The sequence below is a fragment of the Lepisma saccharinum genome, chromosome 1 (genome assembly GCF_977018435.1).
Source record: "Lepisma saccharinum chromosome 1, izLepSacc3.1, whole genome shotgun sequence".
Taxonomy (NCBI): domain Eukaryota; kingdom Metazoa; phylum Arthropoda; class Insecta; order Zygentoma; family Lepismatidae; genus Lepisma; species Lepisma saccharinum.
The window spans coordinates 116,137,980-116,164,953 of record NC_139229.1 but is presented as its reverse complement, the minus strand read 5'-3'; the positions used below and the strand labels follow the sequence as shown (position 1 = coordinate 116,164,953).

Below are 26,974 nucleotides of genomic sequence, written 5' to 3'. Positions count from 1 at the left end.
TCAATCAATGAATGTCACGAGACTGTTTTTAAACATAAATGCCTACATTATCTGGCCAAGGAACAAGAAAAGGCATTTTATTGCAAATCATTAGCCTATTATTGCATAAATTTAAAACAAATCTCCGGGATCAGCCCACAAATTTCCTAAAACCATTCCAGAAACGAGTGGATGCACGAGGACAACATTTCCAACATCCCCCGTGACAATTAACGTGCTAATTTTGAATGTAATTGTAACTATTACCCTGAGAACTTGAAGTCATTTTGAAACTAGCGGTTTCCATAGCGGAGATATCGCACACGATTTGATGGGAGTTGGCATCCGGGTGGCCACCAAGCATGCTCCCGTCAGGCACACAAAGGGGAAAGAAGGACCCTGGTATTGAATGAATGTGCTAGAACAGTGAGAAAAAAAATCTTAAAATATTGTTAGAACATAATATAAATCAGACAATAAACTTAGGTGTCTTAATGAAACATGTATTACAACATATATATGATCTTGTGTTATAGTATGTTATGTTAATTGTCACTTCGAATTGTTGCATTGTTATATTGCTTACAATATAAAAAAATTGTAAAAACTTCATCAGAGAGAATATATATAATCTATGAGATTATGAATAATTTATTATTCATCTAAATTCGCCCAGAGCAGCTTATTTTTCCCCTTCTCTATTTTTTCTCTGTGAATCTTAGAAATGAAATTGAAAAAATGAATTATTCCATCTGAATCATATTACATAGTTTTACAATATTCTCATTCTATACAGCACACACAGTTGCATTTCCAAACTACTGGGTTTGAGGAAATCAACATGCAAAGCTTGATACAGCTGTATGTTTGCCTGCTAATTTTGTGCACATTTTTGTTATTTGTAGATATATTTTTTAGGCTGTGAATATATGGATTTACATGTAATAAAATAAAGCCTTGAAAACAACTTAAAAGTAAATTGTTTATTAATATTTTCTTCCATAATACGTGTAATTATATATTTGTGTGGGTGTGTTTGCTACATTATTAGAAGAGAAGTGCATCTTTCTACTTCCCGCCCTCTCCCCAATTTTCTAGAATTATTGCCAGATCTAAATGTCATTTACAGTCATCAAAACAAATTACATCATTCTTAAGAACTACATCTCTCATTTCTCTCTTTCTGTTTTTATTTTTATGTTAACTTCCACTTATTGACACCAAATAAACACTTATCAACTTCACATATTATACTTTTTAAAAATATATATTTGTAATGCTTCTTGCTAATCTAAACTTGTACTCGAAACAGGTAAAAGTTTTCTGTAGTTCTTTCCCATTGGAGCTCTGTTATAAGTTCAATGCATTTACACTGACATCTCATTTTCTGTTTTTAAGTTTTTGATTGAATTGGTTTATTTCACTTCCCATTTCTGCCACTTTTGGCTAATTGCGAAGATGAGGATGAGTGATGATATGATGAAATTGAAGGGACACACAAAGAACGCTCAGGCCAGGATTCTAACCTGGCACCCTTGGAGTCTGTTTTTAAGTTATTAAAACATTTTCTACCTTTGTCAAAAAACATATTTGCATGTCATAAAAATATATAACTTCTGAGGGCCAGCACCTGCCAAGCGGCTTTCCATGGTGCCATGGTGTGACATGTGGTCAGCACATAAAGTACCATCACTGCTTTATTCTGGCTTTCAAGACCAGAAATCGCTATTTATTCTTTTCAAGTAGATCCCAAATAGTCCTCATGATGCTGGGTCAAAACTAAATTTTTGGGGTCTTCCACCGGGAATCGAGTTCAGGGCCATTCACACCAAAGGTGAGAGTGCTAACGATTTGACTATATAGGAACCCATCAAAATACATAGCACTTGCTAAAATGCTAATGCCAGTAGCAGCAGGACTCCCAGGGCATGATATTAAATAATAAACTACACATCTTTATGATAATTATTCTTTAATAATTCTCCAAAATTAGGAGTATATATTTTTAGTTTTCAATTGTATACTCTTTACTGTCCCAAATTTGTTTGCCCATTGGATCTAGCCTACTGAGTCTATGTCTATATGGGTTATGGGTGTGGTCACCACAAGCCTCCCAATTGATCGTAACACATTTAAAGGTAATCTGTTCTGCCCTACTGAAATATTATGCTAAATATTTTCAATTTTTATTATTAATTTTTCTTCATGTTTGTAATGGAAAGAGATGTATTTCCATATTGGTACAAATGATTTTTTTTATATATCACTGCCATGTGAGGAACAAGTACTTGTTGCAATTCCCACAGTTTACATTAGTTGCATGTGTCTATGTATACAGATCCAAATCCTTATAAAGTAATATACTCCATCTATTTACAGACAAAAATATCAATCAAAATATTCATAATCCATACACATGAGCATGGACATTCGGAGGGAAGAGGGGGGTGAGATATGGCCCCCTTGGAAAATGAATACCAACCTAAAAATTATATACGTATTTGAGACATGTGATTTCATTTCAGTCACAGTAATTTATGTTAATTGTTATAAGGCTGTTACAGGAACAAGATAACTTCAAACTGAAGGAGTGTTTTTGAAAACGCTATTATGGGGGAAATACGCCTCGTTTGCCCCCTTGGGAAAGATATATTTGCGTGCCCCTCCCTGGAAAAAGTTCTGTGGATATCCATGCACAATTGAATAAATAAAATCTTTTGCATTTCAAATTTGTCAATAAAATTATCTTGCAGGGTAGTTCTAGTATTCCTTCATTAACTCCTGTATTTCTATGCCTGTAGTATTTCCAGGTGGTGGTGGTGTTGATGGTTGTCCAACTTTGAACTGTACCAAAACAACAAGGTATGTTACCAAAGTCCCAAATAGCTGAAATGAAAAAATAGCAGGTGATTAACAATAACAATTTTAGTAAACATGTTTCAAGATATAGTAAGATACTGGGACTATTGCATTCGTGAACATTTATGAAAGACACTACAGTTGTTGATAAAGGCAATTTTACTAAAAACACTTTACACATGACGTTTCTACCCTATATCAATGTCTTGTGTTTAGTTCTTGGTGTGAGAAAGACTCTGATATAGGGTAGAAACATCATGTAAAGTTTTTTTTGCAAAATAAACTGCCCTCAACAACAAGTGTAGTGTTTTTTTTCTTTTTAACGTACAAATAAGGCTTAACCATTGAACATTTATACCGGTTGGTCCAAAAGTCCCTGAACGGTCACATATCGTGAGAAATGCACATCGAATCGGAAAACGAAAAAAAATACGTGTTTAATAAGTGAAAGAAAGCTATTCAATGATATCACACTTGATTCCCCACCCCTGCCCCCTGGGATGGGGCGGGGGGGGGGGGGTAACTGTGAAATTTTAAATTGAAACCCCCATTTTGTATTGTAGAATCGGAAAGAGCACTTTATTCAGAGTAGAGTCCAATGAGCTATCAACCATCCTCCTATCTCAATTAGGAACGGACATGTGGCGATTTTAAATTTTCGCAAAATAATAATAATAAATAAATAAAACAAAAAACACAAACGTGCAAATTTCTTATTTATTTTTATTTATTTACTTATTATTATTATTATTATTTTTGCGAAAATTTAAAATCGCCACATCTCCGTTCCTAATTGAGATAGGAGGATGGTTGATAGCTCGTTGGACTCTGAATAAAGTCCTCTTTCCGATTCTACAATACAAAATGGGGGTTTCAATTTAAAATTTCACAGTTGCCCCCCTCCCCCGCCCCACCCCAGGGGGCAAGGGTGGCGAATCAAGTGTGATATCATTGAATAGCTTTCTTTCACTTATTAAACACGTATTTTTTTCATTTTCCGATTTGATGTGTATAGGAAAGTATGGAGAAGAAGTTATAAATAACAATGGAGAGAGACTATTGGAACTCTGTATAATAAATGATCTGATTATCACCAACACTATGTATATACATAAAGACATACACAAATATACTAGAGAGGAACCAAGCAGAAATGAAAAATCTATAATAGATTACATCATTGTGCGGAGAGATATGAAAAAGTTCATAAGAGATGCAAGAGTTAAAAGAGGGCCAGAAGTAAACACTGATCATAAACTTCTCATATTAGATATGACCATAGGGGTTAAAAGTAAGACATCAAGAATGAATAGAAGGAAGAAAACGATAAATTACAACATAAGAGAGAAGATAAAGGTATACAAGTTGAAAGAGAAAAATTTTCAAGGAGAATTTAGAAAGAAAGTGAAAGAAGAACTAGCGAATGAGCAAGTAGAAGAAAGAGAAGAGGGCTTAGAAAAACTCTGGAGTAAATGGAAAAAGGCAATAATATCTGCAGCTGAACAAGTATGTGGAACATCTAGAATAGGAAGCAAGAAAAAGATAACAAATTGGTGGAATCCAGAAATAGAAGCAGAGGTAAAAGATAAGAAAGAAAAATGGAAGAAATACCTGTCAGTGGGTACTCTGGAGACATTTGAAGAATATAGAAAGCAGAGGGATAAAGTGAAGAAAGTGGTTCAAGAGGCAAAGAAAGAAATGTGGGAGCAATTTGGAAGAAATATGGAGCAAAATCGTAAGGAAAATCAAAAACTTTTTTACAAAGTTTTGAAGAACATGAGGAAACAAAAAGATTGCCCTTTAAAATTTATATATGATGAAAATAAGAAATTATTAACAAATTCTCAAGAAATAATGAAAAGATGGAAAAACTATTTCCAAAAATTATTAAGTGAAAACGAAAGAAACGTACCAAATGAAGAGGAGGAGGAGGAGGAGAGAAGGCCTGAAGAACCAGATATGCTAGATGTAGAACAAGAAGTAATTACGAGGGAAGAGTTAAAGAAAGCTATTAGTAGAATGAAACTAGGAAAGGCAGCTGGTCATGATGGCATTGCACCAGAAATGATCAAGTATATGGGAAAGGAAGGAGAAGATTTGCTGCTCAGAATAATAAATGTGGCATGGAAGGAAAAGAAGATAGTGAAGGATTGGGAAATATCAATACTAATACCAATATATAAGAAAGGAGATAACAGGGAATGCGGAAATCACAGAGGTATTTCACTACTCAGTGTGCCTGGCAAAGTCTATTCAAGAATTTTGGAAACTAGACTAAGACAAGAAATCGAGGATAAATTAGAGGAGACACAAAGTGGATTCAGACCAGGTAGAGGTGTCCAAGATCACATATTTACAATAAGGCAAATAATAGAGAAAGTTATAGAATACAATAGAGAATTATACCTATGCTTTATAGATTTGGAAAAGGCTTTCGATAGGGTGTCATGGCAAGAGCTATGGAAAACCCTAAAGAAAAACAATGTAAACAAACAATTAGTGGAAGCAACACAAAGTTTCTACAGAACAAATAGATGCTATGTCAGAACTGGCAATAACAGATCAGAGGAATTTAAAACATCAACAGGAGTAAGACAAGGTGATATTTTATCCCCATACTTGTTTATTATTATGATGGATGATGTTCTGAAAGAAATAAAACCAAAGATGAGACAATTCAAAGTAGGAAATTGGAAACTGAAAACTGTAACTGTATCTGAACTTTTATATGCAGATGATATTGTATTGTTTGCAAATTCACAAGCAAACCTACAAAGGAATTTAGAAATAATAAATGGTAATATGTCAAAGAAATATATGAAAATAAACAAAGATAAAACAACTGTGTTAAGGATAGGGAGAATAGAAAAACCCTGCATAATAAGCCTTGAAGATTCAGAGCTAAAACAAGTACAAAGCTTTAAGTATCTAGGTGTTACAATCAATAGTAATGGAAAAATAGATGAAGAATTAAACACTCGAATAAAGAATACAAACAGATTATATTATGCCATAAACAAAGGATTTTTAGGGAAAAAGGAAATAAGCCAAAAAACAAAAATGATTGTGTACAAATCAACTTATGTACCAACATTGATATATGGAAGTGAATCCTGGATAATTAATGAAAAACAAAAATAAAACTTACAAACAGTAGAAATGAAATATTTGAGGAGAACAGTGGGAAAGACCAGAAGGGACAAAATCTGAAATCAAACAATCAGAATAACATTAAACACAAAACCAATATATCAGGATGTGGAGCAAGCACAACTCAGATGGTTTGGACACCTCAGCAGAATGCCTGAACATCGAATACCTAAACAGGTATGGGAAGCAAGAATGGAAGGATTGGGTGTAAAGAGACCGAAAGGAAGACCACGTAGGACATGGAATGAGGGAATGAAGGATATCCTGAGCAGGAGGAACATCTCGTGGAGTGAAGGAAGGAAGTTGGCAGAAGATCGTGACAGATGGCGAGCTCTCTACAAAACCTCGACACCAATCGGTAGAAGAGGATCGGAATAAGTAAGTCGGAATAAGTAAGTTTTTTCATTTTCCGATGTGTATTTCTCACGATATGTGACCGTTCCGGGACTTTTGGACCGCCCGGTATGTATTTATGCACTACTGATATGATAAGAGGATAAAATTTCGAAATGAAAGGTGCCTTAATTTTTTTCCTTTCCATCAGTGTAGATAACAATTTAAAAACTTTCAGGCTTAGACAATATCTTCTGTTGAAGACTGTTGAAAGACTGGGCGTTTAGTTACTCATTACAATGATGCGGACTCAGTATATCTATCAACTGTAGTTTCAGGATGACTGTTTCCTTTAACTTCCTTGCTGTAAATTTCTAATAATTCATGTGAACCAAATTCATGTCACAATGGTGTATGCATGTGTACTAGATGGACTACTACCTACCGACGTCACATATCTTCTGTTAATATCCACGTAACTTCCAAGGTTTAAACATGGACTTCTGTAGTGTATTGTCTGGAGAAATCCTCGAACCTGCAATAAAACTATAGTTTAGAAGATCAAATATTTATGACATAGGTTTAATTAAATACAATGAAAGAGACTTGTTCTACATTTAATGGTTAATTTGTTCCATCTATATCGAATTTGTTGTAAGTTCCACTCCTGTTTGCAAATCAAAACACGATGCAAGGAGACGAGAACTGTCAAATAATTATCCCGTGCTTTAGTTTGTATTGAAAATATGCATGGACTCGAAATAATCTAATTCTTAGATAAATATGAGTCCTCGATACTAGTTTGGAATAGTGGGAGAGCAAATTGAAAAACTAAAAAGTTTGGATGGTTAGTAGGCTATTTAGTGAATATTTAATTTGACAAATTGTTCTGTCTCCTATTCCTCCTCCTCCGCAAAATCAATATAGGCTAAAGAGAGATTGACTCAAATCGGTCCCTTTTATCTCTGGAGCAAGGCCGCGCATAGCGGCAGAGAAAGGGTGAAATCGAATGGGCAGAACGAAGCAAGTTTTAGAAAAATGTGTATGACTCCATCCTTATATTCTTGCTTTCCCGTCCATTGGGTCAATTTATTATTTATCATTACGATTAACCTAAACATTTTTTTTTTAAAAAAAGCGGCATGAAACAACTAAAATAATATGGCATGATTTATTATGATATTTTGAAAAATGATAATATTTTCATTAAGTTGCGTGCCCAGTGAGGGGAGGGGCTCTGAGACTAACCGAATGTAAAATAACTTGTTAACAGTTGAGTTTGCATAACAGTCAGTTGGGAAAACTTTGCTATTTACCGCGGAATTCCTGAAGTGAGGATTGTATTTTTTTTCTTCTTGTTGATAAAAAGAATATCTTATAAATTATGCAGTGGTGTGAACCTCTGTCAATTGTCTTGAGTTTTCGTTTAAAAAAAGCGTTTTAGACCGTTTTGAAAGTGTTTATTATTTGATACAGAAAAGGATGTATCAAGGGGTAATACGCGGAACTGATTCTTTTATCAGAAATATATAGCTTTTATTATAGTATTCTGCGTTAAATATGATAGTGCGTGTTTCCGTTTCATATTGTTAAAATATTTTGTTTATTTTAAAACAATTTAGTTCAATCACTTAATAAAGCTGTATTTAAAAGAAGAGGGACATCGAAGGCTAGAAAGGATGGTTACCCCCCCCCGCCCCCACCCCCCACACCCTTACGATTACGAAATTTCTGCGCACGCCACCGCTGATATAACTCAATGTATGAGAGCATGCTCGTAAGGAAATAAGAGCAATATGTACCTCATTCTCTGCTCGCTCACCAATATCCCTCAGGTGGAAATCTTGCAACTGATCTTCAACTCGGTTCCCAGCCTAGAAGAGAAAAATAATTATTAGGAATCAACGATTTTAAAGTTTAATGAGAATGTATAATGAAAGTGACCAGTGAAGGGACACACGGCACAAGTCGTTTCAAAATTAACAATCAATTTCAACCTTTTATATTGGCGTGACGTTCTGCAAAAGCCTGCATTCGATTGGTGTGTTTCCAAGCAGTAACTATCTGAAGGCGACATCTGAAAGGGTGATTGGAAAGTTCGTGGCCTGGGGTAGGAGGAGAGAGAACGAATCGTTCAAGCACGTTTGCTTCGTAAACATGGTCCCCTCACAGATTAATAAAAGTGATCCATCAGCGATATGTAGCATACGCATGTCCGTTCTGTAGAAGGTACCGTCTTGATATTTCAGAACAAAACGTTGTCCACAGCATCTATAGCTGCATCATTTGCTGCAAAGTAGCGACCCATCAACTTCCCCTTTCAGCTTTGTCAAAAGATATATTCAGAAGAACAGAGGCAAGCTGGACTAATTCCAATCTACAGTTGTCCTTGCCACTGTGGATGCTTGGCTTGTTCTGAACACCCTTCATACGACTTTACATGCTGCTCCTCTTCGAATTTCTTGTGCAGATTGTTCAGAATTCTAGTGCAGTGGCCATTTTCTAGATAGTCCACTAGCAGCACATCACCAACATCCCAGAAAACGAAGACATCACCTTGCTTGCGTACCTCACTCACTTGGCATTCTTTGGACAGGGAGATTTGTGGTGTCTCCACTCCACTCCCTTCATTGTTCTTGTCTATCTGGTTGAAAGTGATCTCATTCACTGTCAAGAATCGTTTGAGGGGTTTGGTTAAAAAATGGCGAGATTCCCTCTTGGCATGTTGAACAGGGTCCTTTCGTGATCAGGCACCGTAAGTTTTGGAACCCATGCGCTGGAACCTTGGGTACGTGAAGTTCCTTGTGGATGACAAAATGGACGCACTCCTGGGACACAATGTAAAGATCCATTACTCGTTGGTCTGCCATGATTATTGATTAGTCGTAGATTCTGTCAATGAGTTTCTCTCTGGTCACAATGATAGGCCTTCTTGTGTGAGGATTCTTCCCCCATGCTCTCTCTACAACGTTTGAATTTTGAAGACCACTTCTTGAATATACTAGATGGAGGAGCACCCTCGCCTAGCGTGGACACCATGAAACTCCTTCGGCACTTGGATCGCAAAGAAAGGTGACCAATGGTCATATTTTCCTGAACTCTACACCAATCAAGGTTGAATTAATTACCTTAAATAGAACAATTAATTTAATTTTCTGTGGGAGTAATCATTCATTAGGTAGAACTACATGGAAACCACAGGAGATCTGCCTAGCTCATCTCCTTCAACCTCAGATCATGAACCTTTTAAACTTCCCTCATATCATGTCACTCTTATTTTCAGAGGTCATATTTTTTAAACGTATTTTACGTCCTTTTTATATCTTTTTGGGTTAATCCAATATATATAAAGCCCTAATCCCACCACTCACTGACCCATTAAATCGCCCCAAAAGACCGAGAACATTAAAAAATCGCTCAATTAGCCCTTCTTTAAGGGTGAAAATGCCCTTTCTTCACGTCCTTAGCAACCGTTGCGAAGGACATTTTTTCCAGCACACATTGTTTCCTTCAATTCTTAATTCTTCACCATTGTTTTCCTTATCAAATTCTAGCCTAAAATCATGTATCGCATGCCTACCTTCCCATTTACAAAACTGGACTTGTATCCAAGATGGCCGCCGTCAAGGGCACCCCCACCTTATGACTTCCCTCTAGGCCTAATGTGGTCACACATGGTTGTTATTCATCAATTTCCACTAAAACGATTTTACAAGGGGTGGTAAGGGACTTTTGGCCCACCCTGTACATTATATTTCTCACAGATCTACAACACACAGATGAATCAACTCCTGGCTTTGAAAAGGTGGCTCAAACAAGGGTGACATCTACATAATAAGGAGTTTCAGCCCAGATACAATTACGTATATATTGGTAAACTCAATGCGAAAATATTACCTACATCGTGGTTGTTTTAACTAAATGTTTAGAGGTATAATAACAAACAATTATTTAGAGAGTTTGCCGTGCTTGTTGTTCACGATGGGAACGGACGTTTCTAGGGAACTTAAAGAAAGTTTATTTTCACTCCAAAAACTACTGTAAGTGAATTATACCAGACATTTCGTATTTCAAAATACGAGCGTCAGAATTTATTACTGACGCAAGGTAGGATTTTGGGGGGAATGACGGAAAACAGTTATTATCCAATTACGTTCAAAAATGTGAAAATTACAAAAGACGTAAATATTGCATTTTCAATTTAGTGTCGCTATTGAATTCGTTTTATGCAAAAACATCCAACTAATTATCTTGAAACAGTTATTACTTACTCAGTTTATTATTAAGAAATTAGATAATACTCTTTGTACCTTGTTAGAGCCCATACACACATAAAGTAACTTTCGAACTTTTCAAATTAGCGAACATATACACTTGTTCCCCTTCATCCGCAATACAACATGAAGACATTTTACCCCATCTATAATATGATTACGCCCACAACGTGGCCGAATGTCACGCATGCGAGCTTACAAGACGAGGCCACGTCGAAATTACGCGAGTCCAATAACTATAAAGCTCCAATCCACCACTGACTGACTGACTCACTCACTGACATAAATGTTCTCGATGTAGGAAGCCCCGGAGGCGAAAAATACCCGATTACGACCCCCCATGAAATCGTCCCAAAAGGCCGAGAAAATTAAAAAATCGCTCAATTAGCCCTTCCTTAAGGGTGAAAATGCCCTTTCTTCACGTCCTTAGCAACCGTTGCCACGGACATTTTTTGCAGCACACATTGTTTCCTTCAATTCTTAATTGTCTAGCTACATTATATTTCTCACAGATCACACACAGATGAATGAACTCCTGGTTTTGAAAAACTGCCTCAAACAAGACTGACATCTAAATACATAATGAGAAGTTTCAGCCCAGATACAATTACGCATATGTCGGTGTACTCAGTGCGACAATATCTACATGGAGGTTGTTTTAACTAAATGTTTAGAGGTATAATAACAAACAATTCTTTAGAGCTTGCCGTGCTTGTTGTTGTCCATGGAGACAGACGTTGCTAAGGAACTTAAAGAAAGTTTATTTTCACCCCGAAAACATCAATAAGTGAATTATGCTAGACTTAACGAATTTCAAAGTATGAGCGTCAGAATTCATTACAGAGGAGAGGTAGGAATTTGAGGGGAATGACGGAAAACAATTATTTTTCAATTAAGTTTAAAAATGTCAACAGAAGTAAATGTTGCTTAAAATTTAGTGTCGCTATTGAATTCGTATGTATAAAACATTTAATTAACTATTTTGAAAAGGATATTACTTACCCAATTTATTATTAAGAAAATATACAATAATATTTTGAATATTTGTACAATATTAGAGCCGGTACACACATAACGTTACATTCTAAACTTTTCAAATAAGGAGAGACACTTACTCGTTTCCCTTCCTCCAATGATACACTCAGATATTTTCAAAGGCATTTATAGCATTGAAAAACACAAAAAGTGACCGAAGGTCACGCCGGCGAGCGTACAAGATGTGGCCAAAGGCCACGTCAAAAGTACGCGAGTCCAATGTATTGCGTGGTCTTGCGTTGAACGTGAAACAAGTGCAAAAGCGTGTTTCCGCATCTACTGATATGTCAGTAACAGGGCCCGGGCTAGTCAATTTGCCGCTCTGGGCAGTGGCGGCAGATGCCGCTCTCTTTCGACCCCTCCTCCCCGTCATTATGCAGCAACGGGAAATTGAATATCAATATAGGCCTATTCCTAAGTAAAACATCAAACTATAAAATATATAATGAGACTTGTTTCACCATTTCGATATTATTAAGCACAAAAGGATATCTCGCTCGACCACAGTTAAACTTTAAAAAATGCTACACTAATTTTATATTATTATTATATTTTATGAAAACTCTCTCGCTCTCTCTCTCTCTCTCTCTCTCTCTCTCTCTCTCTCTTAAACGTATCCTAAATGTAATAAGTATTAGGAGAGAAATGAAGGCTTGACTTGATATGTTTACCGTTGTAGTTCTGTGATATATGATTGGATTTGTAAAAGAATTACATGTAATATTCCCAGATCTCCGCGTTGGTGATCTGAGGTCTGAATTCTTTCCTGCGTTGTCCCCGCATAAAGCGGCTCTGGGGTTCACCCAGCCTCAAATTAATGGGTACCTGGTGGCAACCCTCCGAGGTAAAGGCAACCGGAGAGTGGTGCTGATCACATCACCTCCAAAATGGCCGAGATCAAGAATGTGTGTGGCCCTACCACCCACCCTCTAAATGTGTCTAAATGACATGGTGCTATATGCACAGGAAACTTTACCGTTGCATGTAATATTATTTTTCTTATAATGCTATCTTGCATAAAATGGAAACAAGCGTGTTTCAGACATAATTGACTGAAGATAGTATTTTTATTAGCCTTAATTCTCCCCCCAAAAAAAACTTTGTCCGCCACTTGCCACGGTTACCGACAAAGTTAATAAATTCCAAGTTCTACACTCACATTAGGTGCAAGATCATGGCCCTTTATCAGTTTAAGGTCTCCTTTGGTGTAATTGTTTTATTATAGTTGAAAACACTTTTAGTTCATAATTCAGTAGCTTCATTCCGGAACTTTTCATAAAATAAATTGAAAATTCACTATGATGTTTAAGCTGCTGAAATCTTTCTCTTAGAGCTAAAATAATCGTCTAGGACCTGGTAGTAAAAATCAACTTTGTATCGTTTTTGTGGATCTTCAACAGTTTTATCATACTGAAACTGCTTCTTCTTTCGATTTCGGCCTTGAGCAGTGTTGCCCATCTTTGGATCATCTAACAGGGTGGGCGGAAAGTAACTCCCTATTTTTAATTTTGTATTTCTATTGAAGTTATGTACACATTTCAATAAAAGTTATATTGTTTTATAGACTAAAGTATGCCATTTGTTGCATATTTTTTCCACATCCTCTGAAGCCTCTGAAGTTCCTTTGAAGTGCCCTTGAAGATAGAGATGGCAGTACGATTGAGCATTGAAGATAGAGCCAAAATTGCATCAAAATTTGATAATTCGTTAATTATCATAATAGCCATTATTGGTCAGAAATTGAACCCGAAAGATACAATTGAAAAAATGCAGGGCAAGCCGAAAGTGACAGTGTGGTGTGGATTAACTTCTTCTCGCATTATTGGACCCTATCTGTTGAGAGACACCATGAACGCTGAAAGATACCTGGAAATGTTAGACAATTTTGTATGGCCTACAATTTCTGAATGGGACGAGGCACGTGAACTGTTATTTATGCAAGATGGAGCTCCCCCCCCCATTACGCCTTGACTGTTAGACAATGGCTTTATGAGCGCTACGCAGGACGCTGGATAGGTCGCCGAGGTCCCACAGAATGGCCAGCGCGAAGTCCAGACCTCACCCCATGTGATATTTTTTTTATAGGGGTGGGCTAAGGAAGAAGTGTATCGCATCAAACCTCAAACTCTTGGTGAACTTGAGAATAAGATCCGTGAGGTCATAAATGGTGTTCCTGCTGAGTTCTTGTGGAAGGTCGTAGCAAACGTACCTGTTCGTTTAAGACAGTGTTTAGAAAATACTGGAGCACACATTGAGTTGTAACTTAAGGGAAGATAATGGTATACAATAAACTACATGTAAAAAAGTAACTTTCTACTTTCAATATCTTAGGAGGAAAAAAAGAATAAAAATAGGGAGTTACTTTCCGCCCACCCTGTATATCTAAATTCCATGCCAATTCTTTCTCATCAACCGGGACTCACAAGTCGCCACCCCCCTACGCGGAGGGAGAGAGGCCCTACAAGGCTGCCAAGTGGCGTCTAAGAAACTTTGAAATGTTTTTACACTCCTGCATTTTTCAATGCGCTGATAAGTTTGCAAGAAATAATCTAACAGCATCCAACACATCGTAGATTAATGTTTTGAAGACATTTGCTCATTACATTACGTGGAGTAAAAAGTCATACCAGGTAACTAGTGAGCAAAGAAATGTAAAGCCACGCAACTGGTTTGCAATACACTGAGCCTCATATGCAACCATTTGGACAGTTTTATTGTCGGCACTTATTTGAAGGAGCGCATCATAGACCTCTGAGTTAAGGTATCGAATCTGCATTCCCACCTTGTGGCACTCCGTGGTTTTAGGAACTCCTGGTTTTGAAAAGGTGCCTCAAACAAGGGTGACATCTACGTACATAAGCAGTTTCAGTCCAGATGCACAATTATAGGGCAAAAGGTTTAACCCGGCACGGTTCCCGCCAAAACCTTCTCTGTCGTCTGCAGGACGTTGTTGCCACTGATTTCGGCACAAGCGATCAAACGTGGCGACAGGCCGGGCTGCGAGCGGTCATTTGGGGGGTGCAAGCACAGATGTCTCCACCACCAGAACATTCACTTCCTTGACAACATGGCAACAAAGGACACGTGAAGGAAGCGGCGACCCCTGGTAGGCAGAGGACAAAGCACGTGCTGTCTCCAAGGCTTCTGCCAATGGTTGAAAACACTCACTTGACACCCGGGAAAGTCGGCTAGCAGAAGGAAATCTACGGTTTGGCGCGAACTGTGCCAGGTTAAACCTTCTGCAGTATAGGTATTGGTATATTCGATGCGAAAATATCTACATCGTGCTTATTTTAACTAAATGTTTAGAGGTATAAAAACAAGCAATTATTTAGAGTTTGCCGTGCTTGTTGGTGACCATGGAAACGGACGTTGCTAGGGAACTTGAAGAAAGTTTATTTTCACCCCGAAACTACTGTCAAGTAAATTATGCTAGACTTTGTGAATTTCAAAATATGAGCGTCAGAATTTATTCGGCTTATAGAAGAGCAAGCAAATAAAAATAGCGTATGAGCAAATCTATAAATAGAAGAGACTAAGAGACAAGATATAGAAATTTCAGGGGAATGACGGAAAACAATTATTTTTCAATTGCGTTTACAAGTGTGAAAATGAAAAAGGACATAAAATATTGCTTTTCCAATTTAATTTAGTGTAGCTATTGAATTCGTTTATATAAAACGTCCAACTAACTATTAGTGTTGCCCACGAGACGAGACTTTGGCCTGTCTCGTCTCGTGGAGTCTCGTGGAAATGCTGTCTCGTCTCGAAAATATTCGTTTGTCTTATGACACATGTTCAATCTCGTCTCGTCTCGAATTTTTAAAAGCATGTCCCGTCTCGTCCCGTGGGCAACACTACTAACTATCTTGAAACGGTTATTGCTTACTCAGTTTATTATTTAAAAAATAGACAATTTTGAATATTTTGTGTATTATACCATATTAGAGCCCGTACACACATAACGTTACTTTCTAAACTTTCCATAAGGGTAAATGATGATAGGTGAAAGGAATAACCACAAATTAACACCCGTGCCCAGGGTGGGATTGGGACAGAACCTTTCAGTGGAAAGTTATTGAAAATGAGAGCTTTTTTTTTCCCAAGAAGTAACTTGCCTCTTAACCGAAGGGAAACCATGCATCTCTCATTTCGGTTACCCTTTAAATTAGGATGAAAGTTACTAGGACATATGATGGGAGTAGCATTTAGGCATGAGCCCATCGTGAACCAGGACGATGTGTTTTGGGGCGAAAGTTTTTCATACTTATCGTACGTAATCAGGCGAATCAAAATAAAATTCAAATTAATTGAGAAAACATATTTTCATTGCAAATGTTTGCTGACCAAAACAATCGTCCTAGATTCGAAACATGGATTCATGCATGTGCGATTGCACTTGTGCCATCATCCATTTCACCATACATCTTCGTATTCACGATTAACTGAATAGGTAGTAAACGTCTAAAAATGGCCAAAATAGAAATGTAACAACAAATTATCTATGCTTACCACATCTGAAACCTTATGACTGGCCGGTTTGGAATCGCGTTATCCAGCCGCCTAGTACTGTACGTAAAGTGTCCATTTAAAATCGATGTAGTCAATTTCCTAGTGTTTATAGAGTGTTCGAAAATTTCAATCCCATTCCCAACCAGACATTGTTTTTACTTTTGTCGTTCCAACACAAAGGCAATAAGAAGAGAATTACAGCACGGAAAACAACTTACCCACTGCATCACCTGATGTGCAGAGTTGATCATCATATGAAGCTGACATATAAAAAGAAGCGCCATTATCCCGAATCCCAAGTGCTTCATGCACGTTGTAGTATCATCTAACACTCCTGAAACAGCCGCATAGAGAGAGAGTGTAAGAATTATAAAAATGCAGATGAAATGGGTTGCATATTGGTAGCACAGAACGCTTCCAGTTTCTTCAATCAAGCGGCAAAGTTGAAGCCAGAGCGCTCTATAGCGACGTAGCACAACTACTGGCACGGTGGATGGCGCCGATAGGGAGCGCTTGAGTTCTTCGTTGTATGTTTTGGCAGCTGCAGTCAGAGACCAGCATATCAAGATCCACATAACTTCGACGTAATTACTCAACGTTATGGAGTAAAAGGTGTTTCCCTTGTGCCACAGACTTAAGTCAACGAAAATAAAATGCTGTAGAGCTACTGTGAGCGTTGTTACCACAGGAGTTAAAATTACCAATATGATTGCATTTCTTCTCTGGTTTGTTTCTAACACAATGCCTGTGACTTTCGTGAACGACATCTGAAGCTCGTACCATTTTTGCAGGTATCGAGCTATCTGCTTACTCTTGCACAGAAATGTTATCAGATGTATGTGAGGCATGGCTATATATATTAGCCTGATGGCGTCGAACACCAGGTCGTCAAATTCCCTGTTCTCCTTGCGAAAGAGCTCTATTGTGCTGCTAGCAAAGTAGCCGGACATTCCCACGAAGATTACATAATGCAGAATGGTGAGAACCGTCAACAGTGAGCATTTTGCGAAAGTGTACTCTCCCTGTGAGTTGTGCTGTATAGGGAAGCAGCCTGAAATCTGTAGCACTATGAACACCGGTTTCAGGTCGTGGTAGAACAAGTCCGGCATCGCTTTGGTTTTTCTTCCTGTGCATCTTCCAGAATCGTTCCTGTCTGCTTTGAACTCTGCTGCGCACGCGAAGTTCACCTTGTTCGACCACATCGAGGCAAGACAAGGAAACAACAGGACCGGAACAACACAACGAGTGATGTCCTGCTTTGAAGACGTCAATGGCAACTCAGGAAATGAAGTCTCCAGCCTTGTGGATTCTTCTGAGGACCACACCCAAATGAAAACATCACTTATACAAGGGGAATGACACGAATACCGAATCGATACTTTCCGGTCACGAAGCGTGAACAATGCACTGCAAACTTTTCATTATGGCGAGAGTCTTGTGTGGAAAGCAAAATATATTGGGTTTTCCACGATGCCAGACGAGGAAAATAATTATCGCCATTTGTTTTAATGTCTCAAAACAAATTTAAGTAGCTTGTGAGTCTAGGGCACGACTATGTATATTGTTGGGCTACTTCTACAGTAATTACATGTCTCCATTAATGAAATTACTGTAAATTCACAAGGGGTCATACGAAGAAGAGTGGTGCCGGATAATAGAATCATGCACAACTCCATCAAAGATGTGAAAATGCCACATGTAGTTCTCACTTCTATCGTTAATGTCCATATTTCGTTGTTATCGCTTTAAGATTAATGTAAGTATAAGCATTTTTTTTAACCTGTTTCCGTTTAAATTACCATTATTATACGTTATTTATTAGTACACAAAGATAGATCTATAATCCACGAACAAATGTTTCCCAAAATTTTAAGACGTCTCTTTTCGCAGCAATTATAGAGCCGAAATATTTATGAAACAGTGTGTGTATTTCTTAAACTATGGCAATGATCGTTGTTGTCTGTCTTCTTACTAATTCTATTACTGCAACGTATCCATCCACTTTCTCACATTTCTTTCATAGCTTTTTAATGCGTAAAACATGCATTGAGTTTAAAATTGGCAATATTTAAGAAGCAAACTTCAGATTGTTATTACATACTGCCAAATTTACAAGAGAATATAGAATTCTTAATTCACCACCTTTGTAAGTCCTACTACTATACAGATTTAATAAAGATACAATGCAGTGTAGTTAAACAGAAAATATTCACAAATTAATCACCTGATTTTAAAATTATTAAAACAATATTCTTCAAAATATCCTCTCTCTTTGTCCTTTAAATGTAGAGACGTGTTATAATTCAACTATTGATGATATCATATGTAATGAGAAATATTAGCTACAAAGGTCGCTTTACAGCATGGTTCTGGGTAAAGGCGTGTCAGACTTGTGCTAATCCATATGCGGAAATGCATTCGCCATTAACAAATTGTTTGCTGTGCGTATGCAATGTCATTAAACCGCGTGACAAAGGATTTCAATAACCCCATTAAGTTAATAACGCGGAGATAACGTTAATAGCAGACATAATCCTGGGCATTATCTGTAAAAGACAAGAACATTCACGCTTTCATTTTACCAAATCTACTGCCCGATTAGTACTTCCGTTTCACCATTTACGTTCTATGTATGCTTGTAAAGTCAAATGAGGGAATTTTGAAATGTGTGGAAACAATCCATCCACATCCTTCCCCGAATTTCAAATTGAAAATACATTAATTTTTAAAAATGTTCGTGAAACCCCAAAGAAAGAATTGTCCTTGATATTCTGTCTGAAGGGTTGCAATTTTCTTAAATCCTTGGGCATACTACGCATACACACACACACACACAAAATCCTTATGCTTTGAAAAATACTACCGAAATTTGGCCCCACTAGAAATTTGTCAAATAGCACACTGAATTTTACAGTTCTAAAACATTGTGTAAGGAATGTATATTAGTAAAAGTAATAATAATAAAGTGATTTGGAGCTCCTGTCAACTTTAAGTGCAACAACCAGGTCTCGAAATGGACCGGATCGGTCCGGTGTTCCGTTTCGTGAATATCTGGAACCTTCCCGTTCTGTCTTGTCAGAAATTGCAACGGACCGTTCCGGTTTCGTTTTTGTAACTGTTTTTAGATATTGCACTACATTTTCCTTTTCAATGTGAACTTAATTGTTAATATCTTTAATAGTACATATTATAACATTCATATATACTTCCCTTATACATGGAGATGTGTTATCGGAAGGGGCCTTAGCAGCGTAAGACGGTGCCTATGTTGCCTAAGTTGGAGACAAATACAGAGCGTTGGAAATGCAACTAGCACACCTTCTGCAGGATTTCCTTTTTTTTCTTTTCTTGAATTTCACTTTTTCAGTGCTATTCGATCGTCCTTTCTTCTTTTCCCCGATCAACCCAACAGTAAAATTTCAAGTCAATCAAACAATAAACCCAATCCTTGATCACACGCGAAATAACAATATGGAAATGTCCTTCACTTTCATTTTCGCCTTTTTGACGAGCTGACTACCATTCACAATTTCCGCCTGTTAAAATTTTTAAAAAGAAGAAAATTCCGGAAGCCTCTTGTCCAATGTATTTTTCATTATTTGATGTTTATGTAAATATTGTAATATTATCTATTATTAATTTTAATCGTTAATCTTGACGCTGTAGTAGTAACAGGCAGTAGTGAAAATGAAAGACAATACCATGTTAATAAAACTAAAGCGTTCCGTTTTATAAAATTTTCCACTTCGAACCTTGGAAACAACTGTTTTTTTGTGCTAACACAACGCACCAAACCAAACTTTTCCTTTGAGATCCAATTCTGTTATGTAGAATCACAGAAAGCTGCACGTAAGAAAAGATTCTTGTCTGATTAATGCGAGAAATACGAGTTTTTAAGAATCCGATACTCTAAGGTGGTTTTATGTTCGATATCTGAGATGTAATGTAATTGGCGTCATTTTGTTACTTCGGGGTGAGTAGCGGGGAAAGTAAAGAGATGCGTTATAATGCCACATTATGAAAATAGGGCTATGATCCTTCCTAAGTTGAGCATCCTTCTTCCTCCCACATAAATTATTTCTATACTAGCTGATTGCCCGGCGTTGTCTATTAGACAGGAATATAATGAATTCTAATTATAGTGTAAAATGAACTTGGAGTTGAGGAGTGTCACTATTCATCTCAGCGTCCCCGAAAACTATGGATTCCACACAAATATCGGTCGTTTTACATGTCACCCCCTTCGCACACCCACCCCTAGAGGTTCCAGGGGTGTTTTGGAGTTGAATGGCATTGGGAGTGTCACTATTCATCTTAGCGACCCCGAAAACTATGGATCCCACACCAATATCGGACGTTTTACATGTCACCCCTTCCCACCCCCACCCCTAGGGGTGCCAGGTGTGTTTTGGAGTTGAACGGCATTGGGAGTGTCACTATTCATCTTAGCTACCCCGCCAACTATGGATTCCACACTAATATAGGTCGTTTTCGATTATTTTTACATGTTACTCCCTTCCCACTCCCACCCCTAGGGGTGCAGTGCTGTCTAACCCTCACAGTATTTCTGTCCAAATTGTAAGTCATATGTGTACCAAGTTTGGTCATCGAGAATGTCACCAAGTACCTTAGAGACTCCGAAAACCATGGATTCGACACTATTGTGACATTTTATTTTTCACCCCCTCTCGCCTTCCAGATGGTGCAGTGGTAGCGTCGCCGCGTTGTAATCAAAGGGTCCCGGGTTCGATACCCGGTGGAGGCACATAGTGGTTCGGATTCCACTTTAAAACTGTAGGTTCAGTCCATATTAGCCTTACTGTGCATAAAGAGGACTTAAAACACCATGTAGTACCTAATTGTGCTGTCTAATGTGTTTGTGTTTGTCTTGTGTAGTAGTTCCTCCATTCATATTGAGGGTTAGGCGTAGAGCTGACAACTCTGCACTGTAAAAAAAAAAATGTCAAGAAACAGCAATATAAGGCCATGGATGTTCCCAAGGTAAAATATTCCGGAGGTAAAATAGTCCCCCGTTCGGATCTCCGGGTGGGGACTACTTTGGGAAATCCTTGGACTAAGGATAAGATATACATTAGGAATAAGGATATTAAATTAGGCACCTGGAATGTTCTGAGCCTTTACCGGCCTGGGGCATTTCAGTGTACAGTTAATGAGATAGTTAAGTATAAATTAGATGTAGTAGCTGTCCAGGAAGTTAGGTGGCCAGGAGAAGGGAATTGTAAAACTAAAAATTATACTTTTTTCTATGCTGGTACTGAAAATCATAATTTTGGAACAGGCTTTTTCATAAATAATAGAATTATCTCGGCTCTTAAAACAGTAGAATTTATTAATGATAGGATATCATATGCAGTTTTACAGGGTAGGTGGTGTAAAATTATTTTAATAAACATACATGCACCAACGGAAGATAAAGATGATAATACTAAAGATGATTTTTATACAGAGTTAGAACAGGTCTTGGATAAATTTTCTCAGTATGATATGAAAATTCTGTTAGGTGACTGTAATGCACAGATTGGCAAAGAAGAGACATTTAAACCCACGATTGGTAAAGAAAGTCTTCATGAATTAAGTAATGATAATGGTATAAGATTGATTACTTTTGCAACCTCAAAGAATTTAATTGTGAAAAGTACCACTTTTCAACATAAAGATATCCATAAATATACCTGGTCTTCTCCAGATGGTAAAACTCATAATCAGATAGATCACATTGTCATTGATAAGAGAAGGCATACTAGTATAATTGACGTTCGTACACATAGAGGTGCTGACTGTGCCAGTGAGCATTATTTAGTAATTGCTAAATTAAGAGAAAGACTCTCAGTGATAAATCATAAGCAACAAAATCTAACAGTTCTAAAATTTGATACAGGAAAGTTTACTGATGAAAGAATTAAGAAAGATTACCAAATTAAACTGTCAAATAGATTTGATGTTTTGCAGGATTTAAATTATGATGAAAATATAAATGAAACAGACGTAAATAAGAATTGGGAGCACATACGTAATGCAATAGAATCAGCAGCTAAAGAAAGTATAGGATACCATAAACAGAGAAAAAGTAAGCCATAGTTTGATAATGAATGTCATAATCTAATAGAAATAAGAAATCAGGCTAGACTTAGATGGTTAAATAACTCTGATGATACAAATCTAAACAATTATAATAGAATAAAGCGAGAAGTTAACTGCACGTTTAGAAGTAAAAAAAGAGATTACTTGAAAAGTAAAATTAACAAAATTGAAACAAACAGCAAAAATAAAAATATCAGAGATTTATATAAAGGTGTAAATGAGTTTAGAAAGGGGTGGCAACCTAAAGTAAACTTGATAAAAGATAAAGACGGTGATTTTCTAGCTGACCCAAGCGATATTCTAAATAGATGGAAGAACTACTTTAATGACCTTTTAAATGTTCATGTAGGAGATAAATCAGAAGTAAATGAAGTCCACACAGCAGAACCTTTAGTTCCAGAACCTAACTTGACTGAAGTTAAAGATGCTATTAAAAGGCTAAAGAATAACAAAGCACCTGGCATTGATTTAATACCAGCTGAGTTAATTAAACATGGTGGAAATTCATTAATATGTCAAATTCATAAATTAATTTGTTTAATATGGAATAAAGAAGAAATCCCTCAACAGTGGAAAGAATCCATAATTGTTCCTGTGTTTAAAAAAGGTGATAAAATGAACTGCAATAATTACCGTGGAATTTCTCTACTCTCAACAACATATAAAATATTATCTAACATTCTTTTAACAAGACTAACCCCATATGCTAATGAAATTATAGGTGATTATCAATGTGGATTTAAACGTAACAGATCAACTACAGATCAAATTTTTCACATCAGACAGACACTTGAAAAAAAGTGGGAATATAATCAAAATGTCCATCAGCTATTCATTGATTTCAAAAAAGCATATGATTCGGTCAAAAGAGATAAATTATATAATATATTAGTAGAGTTTGGAATACCTAAGAAGCTTGTTAGTATGATAAAAATATGCACCAGTGAAACAGAAAGTAAAATTCGTGTGGGTATTAATATGTCTGACAAATTTACAATTCATGATGGGTTAAAACAAGGAGATGCATTATCTCCTTTGCTCTTTAATTTTGCCTTAGAATATGCTGTTAGGAAGGTAAAAGAAACTAACGAAGGACTAAAATTAAATGGTGTGACTCAGTTGTTAGCATATGCAGATGATGTAGACTTACTGGGGGATGATGTGAATACAATTAAGAATAATGCTAAAATATTTTTCAAAACTGCTAAAGAGATAGGTTTGGAAGTTAACAAAGAGAAAACTAAATATATGCTTACAGGCCGAAAACAAGTGTTAGGTAATAATCAAAATCTAATTATTGATAACAACTCGTTTGAACCAGTTTCCAAATTCAAATACTTAGGAGTAATATTAACAAATGAAAATTATATTAAAGAAGAAATAAAAAGTAGGCTTAATTCAGGAAATGCATGTTACTTCTCTCTTCATAAACTTTTGTCTTCTCGTTTAATATCTAAGAAACTAAAAGTTAAAATATACAAAACAGTAATTTTGCCTGTAGTATTATATGGATGTGAAACTTGGTCCCTTACATTGAAAGAGGAACATAAATTGAGAGTATTTGAAAATAAGATCCTTAGGAAAATCTTTGGGCCTAAAAGGGATGAGGATGACACGCACCTTCTGCCTTTAGGGCTTTTTAGGTTAGTCTGGTTACAACCCTTTTATCGGACTTCTCAGGGGCTTCTAAGGGTTAGTTGAACCAAGCCCTTGCGAGGTCTGTGGTGTAGGATTTATTTTTAATTATCACCTATGTAGGTTTGAAATAAAAGATCATTAAGACCTTTCACTCGAAGATTTATTTAAACTGATGATGTTATACAAACACTTTTTCAAACAGACAGTTCACCCGGTATAACTTGTAGGCCTAAACCTATTAGTTATACCGAAGTTTATAACCCTGGTCTTTTGATGATGCAGGAGAACACCTTATTCAGAGTTGGGTTTGTAGAATATCCGCCAAAATGGAGTACAAGTACACCAGCCAATCCGAAGATTGAAGCAAGATATTCCCCAACGTCCCCTGAACCATCAACCTTTCGGCAACCAGGAGAATGTCCCGTAGACTTACAAAAGTCTAGCTCTTTTATATCATAACATTGTTTACAATTTTCCAAGGTTACTACATAGTTGTTTAGTATTTCTATAGTTTCAACATTTTTTCCTGATTTAAGTTAAACAATTCATTACCCATTGTAACATTAACAATAACACATTTTTAAAGAAAAGATTCCAACATAGATTAATACAATACAGATTGAATAGTTCTGTGCTTGAAAAAGTATGTGTTGACAGGGGCGACACAAGGAGACAGGTGAGTGGAGAAGGTTACATAATTTAGAACTACATAATTTGTATTCATGTCCAGATATTATTAGAATAATTAAATCAAGAAGACTTAGGTGGGCAGGCCATGTGGCACGAATGGGAGAGGAAAGAGGAGTTTACAGGATTCTTGTTGGGAAACCTGATGGTAAGAGACCTGTAGGAAGGCCAAGACGAAGATGGAGGGACAACGTTGAGATGGACCTAAGGGAAATCGGTAGGGATGGAAAAGAGTATATAGAACTTGCTCAAGATAGGGAAAGATGGAAGGCCTGTGTTGCTGCAGCCATGAACCTTCGGGTTTAAGAAGGCTAGGGAGTTAGTTAGTTACCGCCTCTCACACCCATGCCGATAGGTGATGAACGTGCAGTTGAACGGCATTGGAAGTGTCACTATTCATCTTAGCGACCCCGAAAACTATTTATTTCACACTAATATCGGTCGTTTTCGATTATTTTTATATGTCACCACCTCCTACCCCCACCCCTATGGGTGCTAGGGATGTCTTACCCCACAGTATTTCTTTCCAGAATGTAAGTCATACATGTACCAAGTTTGGTTGAATCGCTCCAGGCGTTCGAGAGTTATGCCGGAACAAACAAACACACACATATACACACATACATCCATTTTTATATATAGAGAGATTGAGTTAAAAAATCAAGAGAGACGGGAAACATCAAACTGTTGGGTAACGAAAAGTAAGATAAAAACAATCCTACAATATCGACTGGGTCAACGAAACAGCTGAATATTGTAGGAGGGAAAAAGATACCTACCTACCTGATAAAAGAGTAGAACGACAGTTTACCAGAGAGACAAAGGAAGAAATCAGGTATCAAGAAATGGTTAACAACAAGATTAAGAGAACATAGCAAGAGGAGACATATACCGCCAGTAATCAAGTTAAGCAGAAATGAGGAAATATTTACAAAACTTTGAAAGCGAAAGGTGCAGGAAATCAAATGAAAACATGGTATGCAGGAAACAAAAGTCAAAGTTAGTGAAAGGTAACACTGAAACTTAGAAAATAGAAGTAATGGAAATTAAACAGAGGAAATGTGCAAGAAAAGAATATCAAAGTAGGTCTGTGAATTTAGCCTGAGACATGCCCAGGAAATACACCACATTTTGTCAGGGGCGGAGCCAGGTAGGTGCGACGGGGTGCTTGCGCACCCCTTAATTTTCTTCCGCGCCTCCTTCAGCAACCCTTTTTCAAAACCTATGTTCAACCGAAAACACTAACTCTTACCATTTTAGAATGTATTGCAAAGGTTCAAGAAGCTTGTTCTTAAAGGCAAGGATAATTTTATTTTGTATTTCGCTATATAGCTCAATAAGATTGTAACGTGTGTCTGAATGTTGACATTCTACGACCACTTTCTTGGAGTGTGAGACGTAATACAAATGTCATCATGCACGTCCAGAAGGGGACAAGGGGGCCCATGACCTCCCCTGAAAAGTGTATGTCAATCTAAAATTATAGCTGTATTTCACACATATAATTTCGAGCTTGCAGGAACATGATAACTTCAAACTGAATCATTTTTTTTTAAAGGGCAACACCGTTAGGGGGGGATTGCTTCGTTTGTCCTATCCCCCGTAGAAAAATACCTTGTCTGACTCTCTCTCTCTCTCTCTCTCTCTCTCTCTGTCTCTCTCTATCTCTGTGTGTGTATGTGTGTGTGTGTGTGAAAAATCCTCCGGTTGTCCATGTATTGCATTTGCCTTCCTTGCAAAAGCTGTTCCTTTCAAATCTCCAAACATGTCGTTGTGCTAACATCAGGTAAAATGAATCAAGTCGCTAGTATTCTTCAGTTTCATTGGTATCTGACATGTTATCATAGATGCCTACTAAAAGTTTATTGGTATTTGAATTAGTGCCTAGTGCATACATGTTTCATGTTTTATTTATTTTCAACATCGCACCCCGTAAAGTTCATTCCGCACCCCATTAGCACCCCCCAAATGATTGATCCTGGCGCCGCCGCTGCATTTTGTCCATTATTAGCGCTAGTTTAGATAATATAAGCGAAGGAATAAATCAAAGGTTAACAAATAATTAAAAGAAGATAACAAAGCATTTCGTTAACGCCGGTACACTTTCTAAAATAAAACGGGTTAACTTCACGTAGCTGCCAATTGTTGAGAGGGTAAAAATCATATGCGTAGAAGTTTAGCAGCACAAACGAAATCAGTTGAAACGAACACCAACGTAGTTAAGTTAGTCAATTTCTCTGCAAGTGGTGGGCTAACCTCACGGATCTCTTCGAAGTGACAAGGAAAAATTTGAAATCGCAAACAGGAAATAACGCATATGAAGGTAAAGAAACTTTTAAGGAAAGCTATTTTACAGAATTCAAACACTGGAGATTTCAGTATGTCGTAAAAATAACAAAGTAAAA

General features: G+C 37.1%; 1 protein-coding gene across 1 annotated transcript; it reads right to left on the bottom strand.

Moving 5' to 3' along the window:
* Positions 1-1,646: 1,646 nt before the first annotated feature.
* Positions 1,647-17,318, bottom strand: LOC145986900 (gustatory and odorant receptor 63a-like). The gene is made up of 4 exons (XM_083121370.1): positions 16,361-17,318; positions 8,124-8,195; positions 6,767-6,856; positions 1,647-2,865 (listed from the first exon to the last, which is right to left on the bottom strand). Exons 1-4 carry the CDS (start codon positions 17,249-17,251, stop codon positions 2,740-2,742), a joined length of 1,179 nt encoding a protein of 392 aa, XP_082977496.1. The 5' UTR covers positions 17,252-17,318; the 3' UTR covers positions 1,647-2,739.
* Between the last annotated feature and the right edge of the window lie 9,656 nt (positions 17,319-26,974).

Coding starts and splice junctions, on each gene's coding strand:
- LOC145986900 (XM_083121370.1), bottom strand. CDS start 17,251: ATGCCGGACTTGTTCTACCACGACCTGAAACCGGTGTTCATAGTGCTA. Junction 8,196..16,360: donor CACATCAGGTGATGCAGTGG/GTAAGTTGTTTT, acceptor TTTCTCTTCTAG/GCTGGGAACCGAGTTGAAGA. Junction 2,866..6,766: donor ACAGAAGATATGTGACGTCG/GTAGGTAGTAGT, acceptor TTTTCATTTCAG/CTATTTGGGACTTTGGTAAC.